The sequence below is a fragment of the Anas acuta genome, chromosome 3 (assembly GCF_963932015.1).
Source record: "Anas acuta chromosome 3, bAnaAcu1.1, whole genome shotgun sequence".
NCBI lineage: Eukaryota > Metazoa > Chordata > Aves > Anseriformes > Anatidae > Anas > Anas acuta.
Genome location: NC_088981.1, coordinates 80,565,723 through 80,587,638, shown reverse-complemented (window position 1 = coordinate 80,587,638; position 21,916 = coordinate 80,565,723). Strand labels below are relative to the sequence as shown.

Genomic DNA, 21,916 nt, shown 5'->3' with positions numbered 1-21,916 from the left:
CCCCTGAGTTTGTTTTCTACAAAAGCCTCTCCCTGGCAAGGCAATCTCCAGGCTGACTGTTCCCATCAGCTGCCCCAGGTGAAACACGCTGCATTTAGTATTTCCCTACTTGAATTTCATGAGTCTTCGGGAAGTTCAACTCATTTCTCCAGCCTCCTGAGGTCCTTCTGAACAGCAGCCCTGTCCTCTGCCCTGTCAGCCACTCCCCCCAGCTCAGTGTCATCCATCAGCACTCTGACAGGGCACTTTATCTCAACAGCCAGGTTGCTAATGAAGCTTTTAATATACTCAGTCTCACTGTTGTCTACTGAGGAACGCTATTCAGGGCTGGCCTCCCGCTGGACTTCACTGACCATTGCTCTTCGAGATTGGCAGTCCAGGCATTTTTCCTCCTTGTAGTCCACCTAATCCAGACCATGCCTCACTAACTGAGCTACAAGGATACTATGGAAGGCTGCTGAAGGCCTTGCTAAAGTTAAGCCAGCTTTCACTGTTTTTGCCTTGTTCGCAGAGCTAGCCTGTTAATCAAGCAGGGTATGCTCTTGGCAAAATGATGCTGGCTGTTGCCAGACACTGACTTGTCCTTTTCATGCATGGACATGGCTTTCAGGAGAATTTGCTCCACAGCAGCCATTAAAAATGACAAAATGCAGCCCATCTGCTTGCTGGTTCCATGGACGTACATATCTTTGCTTAAATAGTCCCTAAATTGGATTTCCTCACCTTTGTGCAGTAAGTCATTTCCCTGGGCACTGCCTTGAGGTTCAGGAGCCTCACAGGCCTGCCAGCACACCTTACCAGTCAAGACCAAAGCAAAGATGACACCAAATACCTCAGCTCTTCCATCTTTTGCCACTATGTCTCCCACTGCATCAGCAGCACACTATTTTCCTCAGTTGTCTCTTCATCACAGAGGTACCTACAGTAGTTCTTCAGTTACCTTCAATTCCAGATGAGTTTTAGCATTTGTAATTCCTTCCCTCTACATCCAAACACAATTTTTACATTCTCCACAGATGCCTGTTATTGCTTACTTCTTCCATAAACTTTCACAGGTGAAATTGGGGTGAATTTTGAAGAGGCTGTCCCTGAAGATCTGCCAGTTCTCCTGGGCCACTCTGCACTTTAGGGGAACCTGCCATGGGATACTACCTACATGCCTCCTGAAAAAGCCAAAGCCAGCTATCCTGAAGCCTGAGATTATTTCTCCACTGCCAGCTTTTCTACCATCTCTTACATTTGTTTAACTAGGGATGGCATCAGCCCTCAATTTTCTAACCTGTTCTTTCCCATTCACAAGTAGCAAGAAGTTTAAGTGACATAGCTGAATACAAAGTTTAGAATAAAATTCAAACCCAAACGTAAAATAAGACAGAGTACCGAGAATATGAGAGATAAGCAAATTTTAGAGGCATATGGTATTTGGGAGCTTTTCTTGATCTAGTTTACAGATAGAAACAGATCTTAAACAGAACAGATAATTGTTATGATAGCTGATGCAAGCAACTGGAAAGACTGCTTTAAGAAAGCAGCAAGTTCAAGAAAAAGGAACAGGGTATATAAAACACACAAAGCTACATTTACATTCCATTTAGCAAGCGTATAGATAATTTTAGGACGATATGAGGCAAAGCTTTTAAAAAATCTGGAGAAATGAGTAGCTAAAGCAGAATAATTATCTGACAGATGGAGATTGCCCCAAGGCTGCCACTTCAACATATAAAAAGATGAGGCTGAGTTCATTTTTGAAATCCAACATTTGAAATTCCAAGAGCATCTTGCATATTAGTTGTGGAAGGTACAACATTATGTTCAGTACGCCAGCGTATAAATACAGGTTAGATTCCAAGACTTACTTTGGAAATTGTTTTTAAAAACTGAAGCCTTACAGAAAGATTTCAAATACCCTCACAGCAGCACAGCATAAATACTTAAGAGTGTAGTAAACCTGAAGTACCTAGGTGAAGTCTAGATGCTTTTGTGGTTTCCATCGCAACGCCAAAGGTGACTACTGCAAGTGCACATTTCTACCACAGTAATATTTGTGCTTCCCATACTGCCACCTTTCTTTCTGCACGTAGCATTCTCTCTGTCAGATTGCACAGCCCTACCCCTAAATTTTATTCAGGCCTAGTAAGACCTGTTGTGGTAACAGTGAATGCCTGAAGATAACAGCTAAACAAATTACTCATTTACTTTCATTTGCAACTCTCACATTCCAGAAAAAGCAGGCAACTTTGAAGCACGCACTTGCTTTACCAACAGTACAGCCATAAATGCAGTTAATAGATTCAAACCTGCACTCCTCCTGCTGTCATCCCAGCACTGTGCATCTTTGCATCTATTTGCAACATCTTGTCCTTATTTGTTCGTAATTGCTGAGGGACATCATCTGCATCCTGCTTCATAACTCCACTGTACTCAACGTAAATGCAACCCTAATCTAGAATGTGATCTCTGGAGGCTAGAGGAATATGGGATTTTTTTTTATTTATTTTTATTTTTTTTTTAAATCGCCAGGGTACTGTTTGTAAAGCTCCCATTTTGTGATGGATGACAGTCGTAAAAACAAGTTTGTGTTATTTGATAACTGACATTCTGCAAACAGGTAAGACTGAAAAGAGCTCACAGACCAAAATAACAATTTATGGATCAAATAAAAAAGAGGGAGCGGAAAGAAGAGGAAACAAAACACAGACCAAACAAACTATCATATCAATTCTGCAGTTCTTAGCTTATTCAGTTAACTTTTACAATTTTTCAGCCAGCCAGCAATTTGTTTCAAAGCAGAACTGTGAGGAAGACTAGCTTGTAAGATGAATAAGCCACCTTGTGACAGGCAACATATATGACAGCAGATCAAGAACATCACAGTTATTTTGAACCAGTTGTAGCTTTTCTTTTTTTCCTTCAGATGCTCTTTCTAATTTACAGAACAAAAAGGACAGCCTAACATCTAACACAAAAGGAAAACATTCACTTGCTTTCAGTCTCATGATATCTATATCTGGCTCTCGAACTGTAATTGCCAGTGTACCAAAGATTTGAGACTCCTGTTGTCTTCAAATATATCGTACTTCACCTTCCATTATTTATTACTTAACTATGAACAAATTAAACACAACTTGAAACTTACTTGATTCCCCCACAGGTAAATAATATAGTTACTAACAAAGAGTTAATCACAGAATCATCTAGGTTGGATGTTTCCTTCAGGTTCTTTAATATATACAGAATATATATATATAAAAGCCTTTATCAGTATTTCTTCAGCATTTCAAAGATGACTAAAATTCCTGACTCCTTCCCATACCTCAAGGTTCTCTATAAAACTTTTATTATTCTGTGATATGAAATGGTATTGAGTGATTGATCATCTAATTGTTTGACCCAGTAAGATGCTCATTTGAAGCCAATAAAGACCTAACCTTGCTTTTCATTTGATTTTATCATGTCTGATTCAGATAAAATTTGGAGGAACTGCACAGGCTAATTAAAAATCTGGAAAAGCCAGCACGGACATTTTAAAAATTCTGTCCTTGCAAGCTACCACAAATTTGGCACTGAGTAGACATTTTCAGTTGATATTTGTGACATTTAAATACAGCTCAGAGTTGGTTTGGGCTTTTTAGCATTTTATTTTATTTTTTTTTTAAGAAACATTCTTGGAGTCAGACATTTTGGGAAAAAAATCTCCACCATTTAAAAACAATCTTCTCTGTAAAGCAACTGAGAAATTGCACACAGCAATTAAACATCCCCTATTTTCTCTTCTGACAAGGTCATTTAACTCATAGGCCATTTGGAAACACCGTTTGTGTGCTGTAATTTTGCTTTCCATGAGCATCATCATAATTTAGAAAAAAAAAAAGGCAAGGTACTGTTGTTATATGATCAAAGGGCTTTGCTTCAACGTTGCTGATGAGAGACAATTATCTTAGTAAACCTGAAGTGATGCAGAAGCGCTGGCAAGTGGCTCTACTTTAAAGTACGCGAAATGTGAGGGCTTTTCAGTTCAGCTACGGTGTTTCAGCACAAATACACGTCACCTTACTCTCTCATTTAGCTGATTTAATAGGTTGTTGGTTACTGTGATTGGTTTTGTTTTGTTGTTTTACATGAAGTGACTATTTGGATGTGATCAGAACAGATTGAGAGACCATACGCTGGACTTCTTGCAAAGACAAGAGAAGAAGAGTTAATGGAAACCATCGTTTTGATGCTCGGATGGGCTGGTCTATGAGAATACACTGGGGACAATTACCGTGGCTCAGCTGATAAGCTGTAACTCACTAATGTGCAACAGCGCAATTTCTTTCAAATATGTGCACCAAACAGAAGTGTCAGCATTAGGTCACCGAGGTTATGGAGACAATCCCTTTCCTCGGGATGCAATAGTATTTTTTTCTTTATTTGTATTCTTTGTTATGCGATCTTCATCTTAATAGCGCAGCTTATTCTAAAAGTACTTCATAGATCATAAGCCCGATCCTCCTTTTTAATTCAATGGCAAAACTCTCTCCTATCAATTGTGAAATAACTGAACCCTAGACAAAAGCAAATTGGTCATTCATCCGGAACTGAACTACATCTGGGGTGAAGCATGGCAGCTATTTTGCGGTTAACATTACTATTACAGACTGATCTATGGATGGAAATGCACAACTGGAAGCACAGGGGAATTTTAGGTAGATGGAAAAATAATCGTACGGACTAAAATCAGGCAGATTCCCCAGAGAACTCCTTCATTCATAGGAAAAATGCACACAATTGTTTACAATTGATCAGGATCTCAATTACATGTGCCACACAAAATACAGGTCTAACAGCTGACAGTGCTCTTGTCTCATGCTACTGAATAAATAATACCCCTCCATGCTTTTTCACTATTTAAGTGGACAGGGGGCTATAAACACAAGGGCAGCGTGGCTGGGGTTGTGTGGTAGAGGTTCAACCTGTATCGTGGCTGTCAGCTCTAAGACCACACACAACAGTAGCTCAGATTTGGATGCCTGCATTTCAGGGTTTAAAGATGAGCCTGTAAATCAGAAGAGAGGACTTGGAAATTACAGACCATCCCCATTCTCACCGTTTCAAGCTGCTGTCAAGTATATGAGATCGATACTTTGATTTCAGCTCCCCATTTGTCAGTAGAAGATCAATACAAAGTCATAGATTCCTTTCCCATAAATATTATCTCTTTACTGTATCAAAATAACACAATTTTTTATAATAGTACTTTAAACACATTTGTGCTACTCTGCTGTCAAATGCATGCCAAATTTCTTCTTGGATGGTACTGAAGACAAGGAAAACTTTTTGTTTTTACCTGAAGCACTGAAACCAGTATCAAATGCTTACTTTTAATCTCAGTGGGGCTGGGGAGAGGCAGGAAGCCTAATGCTGTCACGTCAGAATTGCCAGCAGCAAGACATTCAGCTCATCGAAACAATTTTTAGTTTTGTCAGAAATCAACCTAACGGGCTTTCTTCACAGCCAGTTTATTATGGCAGAGCTCAGAACTGCATTTTTCGAGTCTAAAACCAAACCTGCTTCGTTTAAAACTCACATCAACAGCTTCAAAATCAGTACACTTTGGATGTTTCCTCAAATAAGTTCGTATTTAAACAAGGAATTAATCAAAAAATCAAATTAACAAGTGATGTGCTTAAAGCCGTAGTATTTTACTCACTGATTTTGTTTACCTGGGTAGAACCTACTGTTTCATAGGTCATTACTTAACATAAATGCTTCTCTTCCAATGATGGTAAATTATTTTCCACACAGTACTTCATTAACTTCTTTTTGTTGGATGAATGCACCTGCGCTTACGCTACAAACAGCAGTCAACTGTGATATGAGCTGAAGTAAAACTCATTTCAAAGAATTGTACTTTCTCTCACGTCAGATTTCTAGGATTATTTTTTTCCTTATGTATGTGAGACAAACATAAACATTAACATATTTAAGTATTGCAGTATTTAGAGACCAGTCCAGCTGATCATTTCCACAATACCAGCATTGCATGGATTTTCACATAGCTGGAATATGGTAGAAATTTTCTAAATGTTAGGGAGAGTTTCAAATTCTACAAGGGAACGCTCATTCTTTAATAGCTTGCTGCTAACAGCCCAGCTTTTTAGAAACAGTTTTGCTGGCTAATATTTTAAAACATTTTCATTTTCTGATCAAATAATTGTCATCTATTATATTAAATGTAGCAGTAGCACTGACATTTTTCTATTTGAAATCAGTGTTGAGTAATCAGAGTACTTTTTTTTAAGGTGAAATGAAAAATAGCTTTATTTTGCTTCTGAATTATAGACTACTACTGTAAATTTATAAGCTTCAGCAAAAGTCATAAGAATCCCATAATAAAAATAGCATTCCTGTCAAATACCAGGTCTTTTTTTTAATAGATTTTTTTTCCTGTTACTTTTCTGTGACTTAAATAAAAGTCAAATGTGAAATAGAAATTTATAATGAGTTGATTTCTCTGAAGTCAAACTTAAAATATTCCTGTATGTTGTCTAAAATAGCTGTGTTGCTTCTAAGGACTTAATATTCCACTTTCAAACACAAAAATCAGAATAGATGCTTCTGACCTTATGAAGTGCTCAGAAGTTAGTTGCCAAATATCTTCTGTTGAATAAACTCCACATTTTTAAGATCCTATATATTCACCAAATATGTTCAGTAATATGACATGCCAAAGTGTCTAAAAGTTAGATGGGTCCATTATTAACACTCTGAAATAAGTAAGCGCAATACATCAAATGAACTGTTTAATCATACTGAGGTACCTGTGGCACCAAGAAAAAGAAAAGCTAAATATCAGTGTTTCAAAGTGCCAGTTGTAATGAGTCCCAGATGTTAAAACATTAAGCAACTTAAAAATCAACTAACTCAGTTCTAAACAAAATCACTTCCAAGTCAAGCTGTAATCCAGTGACTCAGTCTTCCCCCCTGCCCTTGCTGGCATGAAAATTGCCCCTCTTTAATATGTGCAGTGCCTGAATTAGCAAATAGTATGTGGAATTGATGTAATGTAATGTTTTACATGTCTTCTGCTGTCAAAACTTACCATTTCTGAAAAGACTTTAATGGTTTTAGAGACAATACCAAAGAAAACCTATGAAGTAAAAATTCATTTTTTTTTTCTTTAAGAAAGTTATGTGTCATTTTTCATTATGCAGAATCCTAAAACAGAAGAAAACTTATGTTGGTATTATTTTGCATAAAAGCAAGGGATAGTAGTTACTTTATGTAAGAATTTAAGCTAATATAGCCTGCCTACCTTCAGAAAACATAAAGGGTAATAATGCCAAATCCAAACAGGGCTGTTTTTTCAGCAATTTTAGGAAACAATTTAAGAATGAGTAGATTTACATTATGAGCATCTGCCATTGTTTTCAGTACAGCACTGATTGCAACAGTTGCTAAGATTTTCAACGAACAGATTCTTCTGAATATAGAGAGGCTTAGCCCCAGAAAACGTCAAGAAATATCAGAGGAGAGATTAACTGCTAAGGGACGTTCACTTGAGCATTATACATTTAAAAAGGGAAGAGATTACATACCCTTCTCCACCAATTCTTGTTATCTTTAGACGAAAATCAACAGAGTTCAGGCTGGGTGGCTTCCATTTCAAAATATCATCACATCGACCAGGCTTGTATTTCTGAAGCAAATTAAAAAGCAGTTTAATTATGCTTATTGGTTTTCACTGGTTTTAAAAGTAACAATTCAGCGTTTCGGGCTGTATTAGATGTCTCTAATGAATTACAATAGTTAGTGACTGAAACAATGAATTTCATTACCACAGAGGTAGTTGTGCTTCGCTACTTTATTTGCTGCCTCCTTTTAAAACTGCTTAGCACGGCAGCCGAGCCATTGTATATAATGCAAAACTGAGAGTGGAAATAAAAATTAGCATACTTCATTATCTCTGCCTAATGGAAAATTCCAAATAAAAAAAGAAAATAAGACAGCACAGTTTTAATAAATGAGAACTGTGAAAGGACACACACAGAAGACGCATTTGAGATAACCTCAACATTTCTGAGCGATTTTCTGAGCGATGTTTTTGTTATTCACACTGTTGGCTGACACAACGTGAAAAAGCCAGCAGTCACCATACTGCCAGCTCTCAGAAAGGCCCATCACAAACATGTTCTTCCGTATCAAAGGAATGTAAGTTATATAAAGATTAGAGAACACCATGACACAGTGAAACATAAATAAGGGAGCATCTGTTGCTGAAGAGAAAGGGTACACGCTCGTCTGAACCAAAAGTTGCCATACTGATCAGAAAAGAGCAATTTTCTCTTGAATTAGAGTTTTGATTTATCTCAGTCTCTTATCATCTACTTCAGTGTAAGTAAGATGCCATTTTGTTCATCCTCAGCTAACAGTGACAGCCGAGCCAGCTAAACCTTTCCTTCCTGGAATGTCTTTTCATGGCAATGGAGAAAAGTAGAATGAGCATGAACAGGGCAAAAGCAAAAATCAGCTCCTAACACTCTCAGCCACATTTCTGCTTTGCACGACAAAAGTAACCTACTAAAAGCTCTTTTTGGAATCTGAACGTGGCTGGCTAGACTGCATCTTCTCATTTTTTTTCTCATTTTTTGACCATGGCTCCAGATTGTTCGAGACTGATGGCTTCAGGCTCTCTGTTGTTGTTCCCATTCAGGCCAGTATTGGAGCATCCTACCCAACTCGCTATTCTCATCACACACAGCTCTGCTCCCCACAACCTTCTCTTTACATCTGAATAAAATTTAAATTATTTATCTTTGTCCTTAGGATAATGTGTAGAAGCTGTTTCTGACACCTCTTCTCTGTGCCTGCTCCCTTTCCATGTCTTTCATTTTATTCTTCCCCCACTATCTCCTAGTTGAAAATTATCTCCTGGAAAGCAACTTTCCCCTGTAGTCCCTCACATCTGGAAATCTTGCCAGATCAAATCAAACATCCCTATTCCATTTGAGTCAGGAAAATAGTAAGATACAGTGCAATAATAAAGGTGTTTTTTTATTATTATTATTTTCTTCCCATCTTATTTCCCCTTTATATGATTTCTGTCCTGTAATATAAACAGCTATTTGAGAAATGCTGGTTGCTCTTACACGTGTCCAAAAATGGGATTTAGAAAGGTTTAAAGAATTTACAAAATAAAAATAAAAATAAATCTTTCAGTAGACAATAGAAATACTTCTTTAGTTGTCTCCATCCCCCTGTCCTTCCCTCATTTCTCTGGCTCTTCTCCATTTGCCAGATATCTTCAAATCACAAAGATCTCATCTTTGAGCTCTTGCAGCAATGAAATATATCTTTAGGTTTTTTGTTCTCATTACCAGACTAAAAATCTTGTACAATGCAGGTACAAATATTTAAAGACTCCCACCAGATACATCATATATACTAACCAATATTAAATGGATACGACAAAAGAACATACAAGATAAAGAAAAAAGCCCAGTAAAGTATTTCATCTTTTCAGATCATATTTTTATATACAGATGGAATATTTAAATATACTTTAAAGTGTTTGCATTCCATTTTAGAGAAAAAATTACTATTTACTAGATATATTTGAATGCTTGTGTGCATTGAATATGAGAATTACGATAAAGGTGAATGATGCCGAAGTCTCTTTGTCAGTCAAATTTTCCTGCAATTTTCTTATACCTGATATCGAGAGAATACGTAATTAAATTCTATATAGCTCATTGCTAAAAGTATGTTCCAGGAATAATGGGACGAAATATGGTGCTTGTAAAGAAATTATTGCTGCTCTCTCTTGCCTTTTAATTAGGCCAAAACCTATTACTCTTGCCAGGTATTTATTACTTTGCTCAAATAAAAACTATGAGGAACACCTCTGTTTGGGACCAATTTCTCCACAGAGTGAAAATGTAATTTATGAAGCAACTTCTACAGCAGGTACCAAGGAACAGGGAGTACAGCTGAGTAGCTGAAGCTTTCGGCACAGATGTTGGTTTTGCTGCATGGAAGATTCATCTTAATGGATGCTCATCTGTCCCTTTAAACATGACCGAGGTCTTCAACCGTTCCATAAAAGTGTCATCTGTCAATCACGCCTAAGCCCTAAAATCTTTTATTAAGCCTCTGTGTGGCACAGCTTCTAGGTTATTGACTCGCAATAATCTTCCAAGCAAGATTACTGGAGCATTTACAATGATGGATTTATTAATACATACTCAAGTAATCAATTTCTATTTAAGCCGTAGATCATATTTTTGAGGCTTTATGAGATGTTAAGACTCGACCCAGTCTAATTGACTCTAGGAAACAATCCCGGCTGGTTTAATATATGGGTACAAACCATCTTTTTACATACATGTATCACTCCTTTAAAAGAGAAAATAAAGAGAGGCTAACAGACTTCAGGACAGAGGAAATTATCTTTTTTTGTATAGAAATACCAGTCTTAACCACAAAACACACCATATTTTGTGGCCAAAAAGAAAACTTGGACTGCTCTGTATTCAATATTTCCAAGTATTTTCTCCCAACCATATAGAGGAGGACGTATTTCTATCTGGAACATAAACCCTGAAAAAGCTTGACATTCCTTTAGGAAATTAATTCTCCTTAACGTTAAAAATACGAACCAACTTCTCAGAGTCACGGCACTGAAATCCCAAAGAAGAGACACGTCTGATCTATCTAACAACCTAAGGACAGCCCCACTAGAGCTCTAGCACCCTGGCTCTGTCAGCTCCCAAAACCTCACGCTTTGGGCAATCATATGTGATGTTTTCTCCTGTTACTCTCCCAGAGACTATCCATTTTCAAGCTCAAAGCCATCCTGATGTAGATGTGATGCAGATGTGATTCCCAGGTATTTAGTGATTTTCAGCCTTCCCTGCCTGAGCTCATCTAGCTCCCCCCTAGGACCATGCAAACCTCCCCCAGCTGTAACAGCCTGCAGCACAGCAGCCCGACGGCATGGCAAGAAAAAGCACCACCTTGGGTTGGTTATGGACCAGCTTTCACTGCTTTCACACTCGCACTCCCTAAGGCTCATATGAAGAGATGGTGAACAACCAAACCCCATTGTTCATCTGTACAAGAACTCTTTCATCTTGCACCTGCTTTAGTTTTTTCAATTTTTTTTTTTTTTCCTTGCAAGAAACATCGACAGAAGCTTTCTCGAAGTCTTAGCACAGAACACCATGTGACCCTTACTCAAATTATTTTTGATTACCTGGTTGGAGAGACACAACCTTCCTTTCATTAAGGCATGTGATTTTTCCCAACTATAGGATGTTTACCCAGGCATCACCTACTGCACTCCTTATTACAGTTTTCACTACTCTGTCCAGTAGAGACATCACACGTGGAAGCTCTTCCCCGACCTTCTATGACATCTGTCCTCACACTGTTTTTTTTTTGTTTTGTTTTGTTTTTGTTTTTGACATATTTGCTGTCCTCACATCCTTGGGGCACCAATGTATGTATACATTCCACATAGGATCGATCTACTGCAGGACTTTTTCAACCTCCCCCTTTTTTCCCCTAAGACCAACAAGTTATACCCTCCTAAAACTCCAATGTGAAACCAACTTCACAGCAGACATTAGCAACTATTCCAAGATGACTAATGAAAAGCAATGCTTTGACAGGATACATCTGCATACCTGTAATTTCACTGACTCAAGTTTAATTACTAAATTGATTGGCTGACTTGCTTGAAGGGGAGTTTGGGGGGGGGGGGGAGATTTGTTCTTTAAGATGGAGTTACCTTTCCTGCCCTTCCCTCTAGAACCAGCACAGCGTGAAACAAGTCTTGGCTAAACATTTTGTTATATTAAAAAATAAAAATAAAAAATGAAGGAACAATCTCTTCCACACTTCATGTTAGGAAAAGAGATATTGTCTAGAAAACAATGGCAATAAAAATAGCCTTTTGACTATTACACTTGGTCTTGATCACTGCCAATACACTTCTGGCTTCACAGTAGATTTTTTAACATTGAGCAGCTGATAAAAGTCACAGTCTACAGATATTTGTCTGAAACATTTACAGAGGCTTAGATAAGTAATCAGACTTCAGAGTTCATGTCAAGAAGTTTCATGGTCTCCAGACTTCTACTGTTATAACATTAAAAAAATGGAAATCACAGAAATGCACCTTAAAATGAGAATTCATCCAGAGGCCATATTAACAAACCCTGAGAGGGGGTTCATTTTTGCAATGGGTGAGCCCATATACACAATAGAGCAGTAGCAAGTTCCTGAATTTGAATGCTGAGTGCAAAATCAATTTCTTCAAACACGAGCTGAAGCCAAGCAAGAATTGTGCTTGTTAAGTATGTGAAAACTTCACCTTAGATGAATCACTGCGTACTGCAGACCTGTACTGGCTAAAGTTATTCCACATTCCATTTCCAAAACAAAATGTGAAACAATCTGTCTGAGACCAAACTACTCCCTAGCATTTCAAATATAGCATTTATAGCAATGATATCCTCAACGCTCTCCCCAAATACACATGTAACATGACTACTTTTAAAACAGATCAGGTCATGTAGCATTTCAAATACAAAGATCTTGCTTCAGTCTAAAACCTTTCCACCTCGTCTAGCCACAGGAATTAGAACTCAACACCCAAAAATATACATTAAGGAATCAGAAAATATCTAAAATAGCTTTAGAGGATTGATTTACAGCTGATTTGCAGTTGCTTCCAAGTGCCAATGACCATGTCTTCAGGATGGCTATGAACCCCTCCCCAGCCCTCAGATTTTAGCAACTCTGCTACTCACTCAGCATCCACCTATTTTTTTTTCCATCTCTATTTTTGTTATTATCACAATGAATGCCCCACCTTCAGGGCAGAATGTAGGTGCTCTCCTGGCAGAACACCAGCCCCTTTCTTTTTATCACTCCTTTCTTTTTCACAACTATCTCTTTCTAATCAGCGTCAACCACCTCAGTCTCCTACAAAACTAAGGCTGGCCAGTAGGGTTTGTGAACCAAAAGCTTATCCAGCAGCAGGATCCCTGGCAGAACCGAGAGGCTGCTAACCTCAGGTGTGTTGCAGGTTACAGGAGCACTATCAATCACTGTTACCTTAATTGAAGAGGATGCAAGCCAGGCACATGACGGGCCAGCAGTAGCATGGCAAACGTGCCCCTATTATGGAGATCTTGAACCTGAGGTAAGAGCACAACAACAAGCGTGATGCTCAGCTGCACACCCAGTATTTTAAGACACTGGGTGATCCCAGAAGACTGCCCAACAGAAAGCACAGCCTCCCGCACCCAGCTCAGGTTGCTCAGCACTGTGGGGTAAACTGATGGGTGTCTGCTCGTGTCCCAAAAGTATTAAGTCCTCTCCCTCCAGAGCTGTCCTCAGAGGAGGCGACTCCTTTCTGCCTCCCTGTGAGAAAGGCTGGCCCTCAGAGAATGAAGTTCTCTTATCTCAACTTTTGCTGACACGTTTCTCGCTAGCTGCAGATATTCTTCCCACTCAATTTATGTTTCTGCCTGAAGCCACGCATCCTCCCAGCTCTTGTATTCAATGTGTGGCTCAGCAGAAAGGCTGGGCAGTGGGGATGCAAGGAGAGTGAAGTTTCTCTCCAGGCAGCTGCTTTCTGTTACCACGTGGTAGAGACTTTGCTGCTCAGTATTTCGTAGGAGGAAGAGCAGAGTAAATCTCTGGGACCGCGTTCTGGGCAGGCAGTGTGGGCTGTGGGGCGTTGTTGCCTCACCACGAAGACACCCACCGGGAAGACTGAGTAACTTCAGCCGCAAGGCTAGACAAAGCAAATGGATCGGCTCTCCTAATGACTGAAAAGGAAGACGTTGAGGGATGACCAGGAGAGGATGAGCAGTGCTGCTACGTGTCAGCTGTCCTCGCCCTCAGCACACCTAGCTGAATATATAATTAATGAGTCTTGAGTATGGAATATGAATATGAATTTGAAATATAGATCTTTCAGTATCTCATAATACATAAGTTACAAAGAAGTTACCTGGCTAGTTCATATTTTAACACCAAGAGAAATATTCTACCCTTACATATATGATATTCTGATATTTAGTCACTCTCAGTTATCAGGATAAAGACAGTAAAGGTCTTAAAACATACGAGAATGCTTCAGATTCACAAACACTAAGACATTTCTTATGTTGTAAAATTCACCCATTTCTGTTACCAACATTTTTCTGTGTTTTAACCAAATACTTTACGAAAGACTTGGTATTCAACATTATGCTACAGTTTTCACCTGTACGGAAAAAGTTAACTATTGCAAACCTGTAACAACAACAAATCTTCTCCTCTCACTCCCTTAAAACAATGGTTAAATGTTTTCTCTGAAAAAGCTCTATATTAATTACTCTCAGGCCTTGTAATATCCTAATGGCACCTGCCCTACCCAATCTAATAGTTTGCATTCAGTTGTGTAAATATAAAGACTGAACAATTACTAAGTTTTTATTTTCCTGAACTGAATGCCCTGAATCATTTTAAAGAACCAAAAGGATCGATTGTAATCAATCATTTCAGGCTAGACCTGATAGAGAGATGAGCTGAAGAAAGAGACGTTGCTAATATTGTACGTGAGTGAGTTACATCAATGGATCAAGAAACCACGAGATGAAAGACAGCCATTGACTCAATTGCATATTCATAGATTTTTAAGGCAGAAAAACATCATTGGGTTCATGAAGTCAGCTCTGTTGCACATAGGACAGAGAAACTTGAACAATAATGTTTGTATCAAGCTTCTAATTCCTATTCAAATTACAGCACACCTTTGTGAAAGATACTAAGCAAAGAAACAACATACACTGAGAGGTTGCCATGATCACTTACTACACTGAAGATTAAAAAAGTATGCTTATTTCTACACAAAATGCCTCTGAATCTTGTAATGTCTTAGACTGAAGCCCAGCCCTCCACAAAATTATTTCCTTTTGTTAAGATAAAATGTTTAGTCGCTGCACAGGTAATTTTCCATTTGACTAATGTACGCATGCATCTTCATTGCACAATTCTGCCAAAAAGTCTCTGAAGATTAGACAACAGAATTGATTCTACTATTCCAGTGCTATTTTCACTGTTTAAGTACACAGACATATTAAAAAAAATGCATGTGTTTCCTATTCTTTTACATTATGCATATTTTCAATGCGTTTTATGCATTAAAATACATTAATAACTACCTGAAATAATTATTTTCAGAGCAACGCCTTCAGCTGTGACTTAATACATTTCCTCCTAGATACACAGTCTACTTCTGGCTGTATATCTTTGTGTTAATCTGGCCACCAAAACAGAAGGGAGAAAAAAACACACACGAAGAAATACAATAAAATCTACACGAGGAAATAAGTTATTGTAGTTAATCTGTGACTCTTAGCCTCTGAAAGTATTTTGTCTTCTGTCCCTTCTAGCCTCCCATTTCAGTTCCAGCCCCTTTGTTTCTCAAAGTGTCCAGACAAACAACTTACATCCTTGTATTCCTCATAGTCCATCACTGTAATACCCCATTCTTCCCCATGTATTCTACTTACTTTCCCTGTTAAAAAAAAAAAAAAAAAAGAGGCAAAAGAGGCAAAAGGCACCAGCAGTGCCTTGGTTATTGATGGGTAAACAAGAGTATGCTTGCTCTTGCTGCATATTGAGCAGATAGATCACTCAGAACTGGAGGGAAGAGATACACTAAGTCTGATCACAAGCCCGCGACTGCCTGGTGGAGAAGGAGAAAGGTCAGCATTTCTTAATTACGTCTAAGGCAAACTATATTAGTTCGACTATATTAGAAAATTGCTTCAAGAACACTGGACTCATCCCTAACTCATATCTTTAGAGGTGAAGGCAAATTACATCATGTGCTATGGCATTTATGGTGTTTGGTGGTGATCTCTGGTAAACAGTGAATCAGCTACAAAATTTAGCCAATGTACTACAGGGACAGCCACATTGCGTGTCGACAATCTAGGAGACAAAGCAGAGTAAAGCCCAAGAGCAAAAGCCTTCAGTTTCAAAACAGGGTGCTTAATTATGAAGATGGATGTACAGAAAAAGTGATAAAATTAATGCATTGACCTGGTGGACAACAGAAAAACACCAGGACAATGCTATCTACTCAGACATATTATCAGTCAGGAAGAGAAAAATACTATTGTTTACTTAAACATTAAGTCACCCTATTTGGTTGTTATTTAAAATATATCAGAGCTGCCCAAACTGACTATCTGTTATTCCAAAATCTTTACAGAGGTGAACATTTGCCAAATACATTTCACGTACCTCTAAATCAGAAGGGTCCTTGGGAGCACTGGCCACACTAGTTTTCACCTGGCTCCATTCCTTACGTAGGTAGAAATAACCACCCCTGTCCCTGTCATTATTATTGCCCTGAACCACTCACACCCCACATCCCTTGTCTGGGACAATCACTGCACAGCTCACGAGTGCCACTCGTGTACACCACCCCTTGTGTACACCCTAAACCTCTATACCAGGTTCAGAAAGCAATAGCTGACACCCAGACGAAAATCAGGCTCATTAAAATTAAGTTCTACATACTGTTCTGTGCCTTAGAAAATCTTATTTAGGCTTATGAGAGTTAATGGGACTAATGTGAGCAAACTGTGATTGTTAAGGATGAGAACTGTTAAAACCATTTCCAAAGACGGACTTAATTGTGACTGCTTCTCACAGAAAGCATGTTTACCAAGAATAGTTGGAGAAATTCAGTTGTGTTAACAAAATGTTTCATACCTTAGAACCCAGTTATGTAAACTTACTTAGACTTCTGGAATGCCTTCAAAAAAAAAAAAAAAAAAAAAAAAAAAAAAAAAAAAAAGAAACTCACAAGGGGCCACGTAAGAAAAAGTACATGTATGCAAGTCTTTCAAGCCTATGAAACTGTACCACGCAGTTGCCATTGATCTGAAACATTGATCTGAAAGTTTTAAGTGCTCATTATCTCTGAAGGTTGAGAAACACACTTTGTTGTGCAACACACGCATTTAGCAGTGCCACAAAATGATTATAGGAAGAGGGCAGTAAAATAATAAGATGCTGAAGCTGGAGGTATAAACGAAATTGGTTGATCAAGTGTGGAGAGTTTGAAGAATTCAGTCATCTCAGAAATTTCTATCAATAGACGTAATAGATGATACTCGTTTCCAGATGTGAAGGAAAGCTTTGCTGCATTTAACTTGACTGCATATATTCAGCTAAAAAAAAAGGTGCTTCAATGAAATCTCTTCAGTAGTACTCACTGTTCTCAAAGATGATTAGGATTCCTTTATTAGCTAGAAAAATCAGATGTACCTGGTGTTGTTTTCTTTCATGCAGATGTGACTTACTTCAGTATAACCTCTTGAAATTTTAGAGCAGGCAGTTCTGTTTTGTTGTTGTTGTTTGGTTGGGTTTTCTTTTTTTTTTTTTTTTTTTGGTGGCTTCCCCTTCACCCCCCATAAATACAATTGAATTGTCCCTGTATTTGTAAAGGAAATGCACCAAGACACGATTTGTAAGTACTCTTAGGAGTGATCAGGTGGGGTGAAACTCCTGGGTAAACACCAATATTTTGCAAACAGCTGTCGTTTTGTGAAAGGCATTTTCATGGCTAAGACAAAAAAGAAGAAACTAAATATTGAATGGAAAACACATGGACACACAATATGGCTACAAATTTATACCACTACAAAAAAAATACCCAAACACTTCCCAATTTCAGGCAAACACTTTATACACTTTGCATCAAGCCATTCACCCAGCACAACCTGTGTCTAAGCTCGGACAGATGGCCATGAGGCTCTATGTAAAGAAGATAACAAAAGTAAATCACTCCCCTTTAAAGACAACAAAAATAAACAAAAAGAAAATAATAAAAGCTGCTTTTACTGCTTGATGTTCTGAATTACTGATTTAAAACACCTGAACAAAGAGCTGCAGTCCTCACCAACCTTCAGCTTTTTGCCTGGTTTGGTAATTCGATCAGGATGTAGAGACAGGCTGATGCTCCATAAATATTTGATCAGCTTTAATATAAGGTTAATGAATTTCAAACATTTTATACTATCTATTATGTGACAATACAGTGTGTCTGTAGACAATAACTTCTGAAGCTCATACAAAGAAGATGGAAAAAGACAGCATCCTTGCTTAAGTTCAAATCATTTAATGTCCAGAACTAAGCCAAAATGATGACAAAGACAGCTCTTGATAAAGTTTTAAATAACTCATTACTTGACAGGGTACAATGCTGCTTTAACTCCATGTAGTCAAGCAGATTTGTGTAGTTTCTTCTACTCCTCCACTTCAAAAAGCAAAATAAAGAAAAAATAAAATTAACCTGGGTCCTAAGGCACTCTACCTTTGGTGCACTCCAGAAAAAAATCCTTTAGAAAGCTAGCACCGTTCCTACTCAGTGTTTTTCTTCTTCATCCACAGGCACAGGTAAGTCAGAAGCAGCTGTTTTTATCGGGCAAATGTTATTGTATCGCAATTTGTCTCCTATGAAAACGTGACTGGAAGCTATGTGAATTAGAAAGAGAGCGATTATAATCAAAATGGCCTCTGAAATATTAAGCTTAACTGTCAGCATACTGAAAAGCCAAACATGCTACTAATGTGCACTCATTCAAACAGCGTTAGATTATGTTCCGTGCGAAGGATTTTAGCATATGAATGCAAAGAAGGTCTAGAAAGTTAACCTGTATGCAGAAATCATTCTGTTAATATTTTAATAGATATTTTTCAATTGCTTTTTCCAAAGGTGCCTCGGAATTTCAAGTTAATGCAATATTTATATTGGGCATTTTGGTAATTATTAGGCTAGCTGTCCCCTACTCTTACACTTTAATTTAGCTTTGCACCTCCAGCTTCATTAAACATCTTGTTTCATAACTACACTAATAGCTTTTCTTAATATTCCATTAAGCAAGAAGAAAAATGGGATGAAATTTTCTTCATAACCAACTCCATTTACATATTAATCCTTTTAATATTTGATAAATTAAGTTCAGTTCGCAGCCAAAAATCCATGTTTACAGCAATCAGAATACGGCAGTCACAAAATTACTCATTGCTCTTTTTTTTTTTTTTTCTTTTTCCTAGCACATCACTGCAGCAGAAACCTATTCTCACACACTTCTGTTTGTAGTCACCCCTTCATTTAATATTATGGACTGGAACTAGAAACTCCAACACTTGATCTGAAGCAGAATAGAAAAAATAAATGGCTTCAAGTTGTTGGCTAATATATGTGATCCCTAAGGGACTAAATGGTGTCTGCTGTCAATTCTAAATTCTACTTTTGAACACAGGGAAATTAAAGCTTCTGCTAAAAAGCTACATTCTCCTATCTTTGTGAAAACAGACATGTCCTGACTATACAACTATATTTCTCTTGGTCAAAGGAACTGGTGATTTTCCAGGCTTGTTGCAGTTTTATACTCCTATTAATTATTTTCTAATTTTCTTAATGTTCACCATCTAGGATTTATTTCCTACAAATTTGTGCTGTGTAAGTCTTCAGGAAAAGTTAACAAAATAACACAAATAACAAAGATGTTTCACATTGTCTTCTCTTGCTTTTCTTTATTGCATTCTGCTTGTTTCACTTTGCATCACTTGCAGTGGGGTGACATCAATACGGAGCCACAGCACAAACTGTTAGCAGCACGCCAACGTGACTACACGATACTCCTGTATTTACTTCTCCAGATGAAATTTGCTCGTAAACTAAGCTTCATAAATCACTAACACCCTTAAGCTGAAATTAATATAATGGAAAAAGATCAAACTGCCATAATTTTCTTCCTCAGCAATACATTTTTTAGTATTTTTTCCTTCTAGAAATACAGATAAACACAACTGAGAGGTAAGAAGCTAAATAATTTGGAATGACAATCCAGGAAGACTGGTGAGGGATAGGCTAAACCCATCTTTTCTCCCCAAACACCACCTTTTCTTCCTGAAAACTTCAACACAGTCACTGCTAAAAACTACAAGAGTTAGCTTGGCACTAAAATTATGGATACTTCTACCTTTATTTAGTTTTTGAACAGGTCTTAATGGGTAAAATTTGATCTAACTTAAGCAATACAGAGACAGTAGTTTTAGGTACGTAACGAAGCAGCTCCCCAGTAAGCCCCCATTTCCCATTTTTCTCCCAAGGTATCCGAACCTTTCTACATGTTTTGAAACCTAATTTCAGAGGACAGGACTCCCTGCCATTTGCCCGTCCTCACTGACTACACCAAGTATTTAGGCATTTGTTCCTGTTCAAGAACTAGGTCATAATTTGCTTTCTATATTTTCATGCTCTGTCACTCTTCAAGTCAATGTAGCATCACGCATCTGAAAGACCCAACTGTTTCTTAAATAAGAACACTTGGTATCATTAATGCTGCTTATTTTTGCTATTCTTTCAGGCCTAATGAGGTATTAATGTCCTTTAGAGAAACGCAATGAAGAAATGAAGAAAATTGTTGGGACGAGCAAGATAATGCAGAAGCATTCCTGGCCCCACTCCTTCACTTTCTTTTTTAGTCTCCTAAAGCCGTGTTTCTTCTTCTTCTCCTCTCCTCCAGTGAAACAACAAATCTTGGAGAGAGTTTTAGGGTGATCTTCCTTCCTCATTTCACAATTTTATTGTGGAAAAAAATAACAAAATACCCTCTTCACTTGAATAAAGCCAGTGATGTTGGAGAAAAATTGATTTTCATTCTGTGAAATGGTTACGTGCAGCTTTGTCTTTACATCAGTCATAAAACAGTAAGGTTTTATGGATCTTACTGTTTACATCCTTCCATATGGATAGAGCTTCATAGATATCAGCCTAAAACTTCTCTCATTTCTCAAAGCCTGATGGTTCCCCATCTCTCTTCACCTTCTGTCCTTTCATTCTCACTACCTCCGTCCCAACTCAAGCTTAAATGTAGTCACTTGAATTTACACCAGAGAGCGAGGGAAGTCAGTCTCTCAGAGGACAGAGGAACTTATTTCTTTGTGGATGGTTAGTTTGTGATCAAAGGCTCCCAGAAACCTCACTAAAGTTAGATTGGATCAGCAGGAAGCGTTCCCTGCTTGACGCCTTACAACAAAAGCATCCTTCTTGCAACAAAAGAAGCTCCATGAAATAAGAAGCAGTGCTCCCGGCTGACTCACCACGATAACCTGATTTGTAAGTTGGATAATTTATGGGTATTAAAGACCACATTTGTAGCAGCTACGACCTGTGAATTTAAGGCTTCATCCAACCACGGGTTGTGTTGACATTTTTCTCAAGCCACAATAGGAATGGCTATACCAGGAACGGGCGTTGCCACAAATCACCTGAGAGCTCATGAAGATTAATGAAAACTACCACTGCTACACAGAAAGATGCAAAAATATATTCCTGCTTCAGGAACGTCAATCTTGGAGAAGCAGAAACAAGCCTTACATCAAGAGGCAGACAGTGAGCTAATCTGAACATAAGGAGAAAGGCACGAGTACAAACTAAGGGATCGCAGCATGCTGGTCTCAGACGTAGTCTAATTTCTCTTTTTAATTCCACAGCTAAAAAGCCCCCAGAGCTGAACAGATACGCATGAAAGATGATACACAGAATTGCCAGCAGGATTTTTTGTACATGTTGCCAAATGTATGTTACACAAAATTGTCATTAAGGGCTAGCTTATTACATTTTAGAGGGCTACAAATCTCCTTGAATTAAATATTTATGAGTCTTTCTTCGAACACTGAATCCTGCAGTATTTTGAAAGAAACAACAGAAAGTAGCCTTTTAAACTACGTATTCAAACACATAAATGATAAAAGGATGAATTTAAACTATATTAAATTCATCATTATGTATGTAGATTAAAATAGCAAAAAACATACTTTCCATTTTTAGTTTCAGAAGGAAACA

The 21,916-nt window shown here is 38.0% G+C and overlaps 1 protein-coding gene across 3 annotated transcripts in view; it reads right to left on the bottom strand.

Annotated features, from left to right (window-relative positions):
- The window catches only part of RNGTT (RNA guanylyltransferase and 5'-phosphatase), a 183,509-nt gene that overhangs the window by 51,823 nt on the left and 109,770 nt on the right, over window positions 1-21,916 (bottom strand). For all 3 annotated transcript variants that reach the window (XM_068677987.1, XM_068677986.1, XM_068677985.1), the window contains exon 13: window positions 7,581-7,681. In XM_068677987.1, the coding sequence (XP_068534088.1) occupies window positions 7,581-7,681 (101 nt within the window). The remainder of the gene's footprint in view (window positions 1-7,580; window positions 7,682-21,916) is intronic.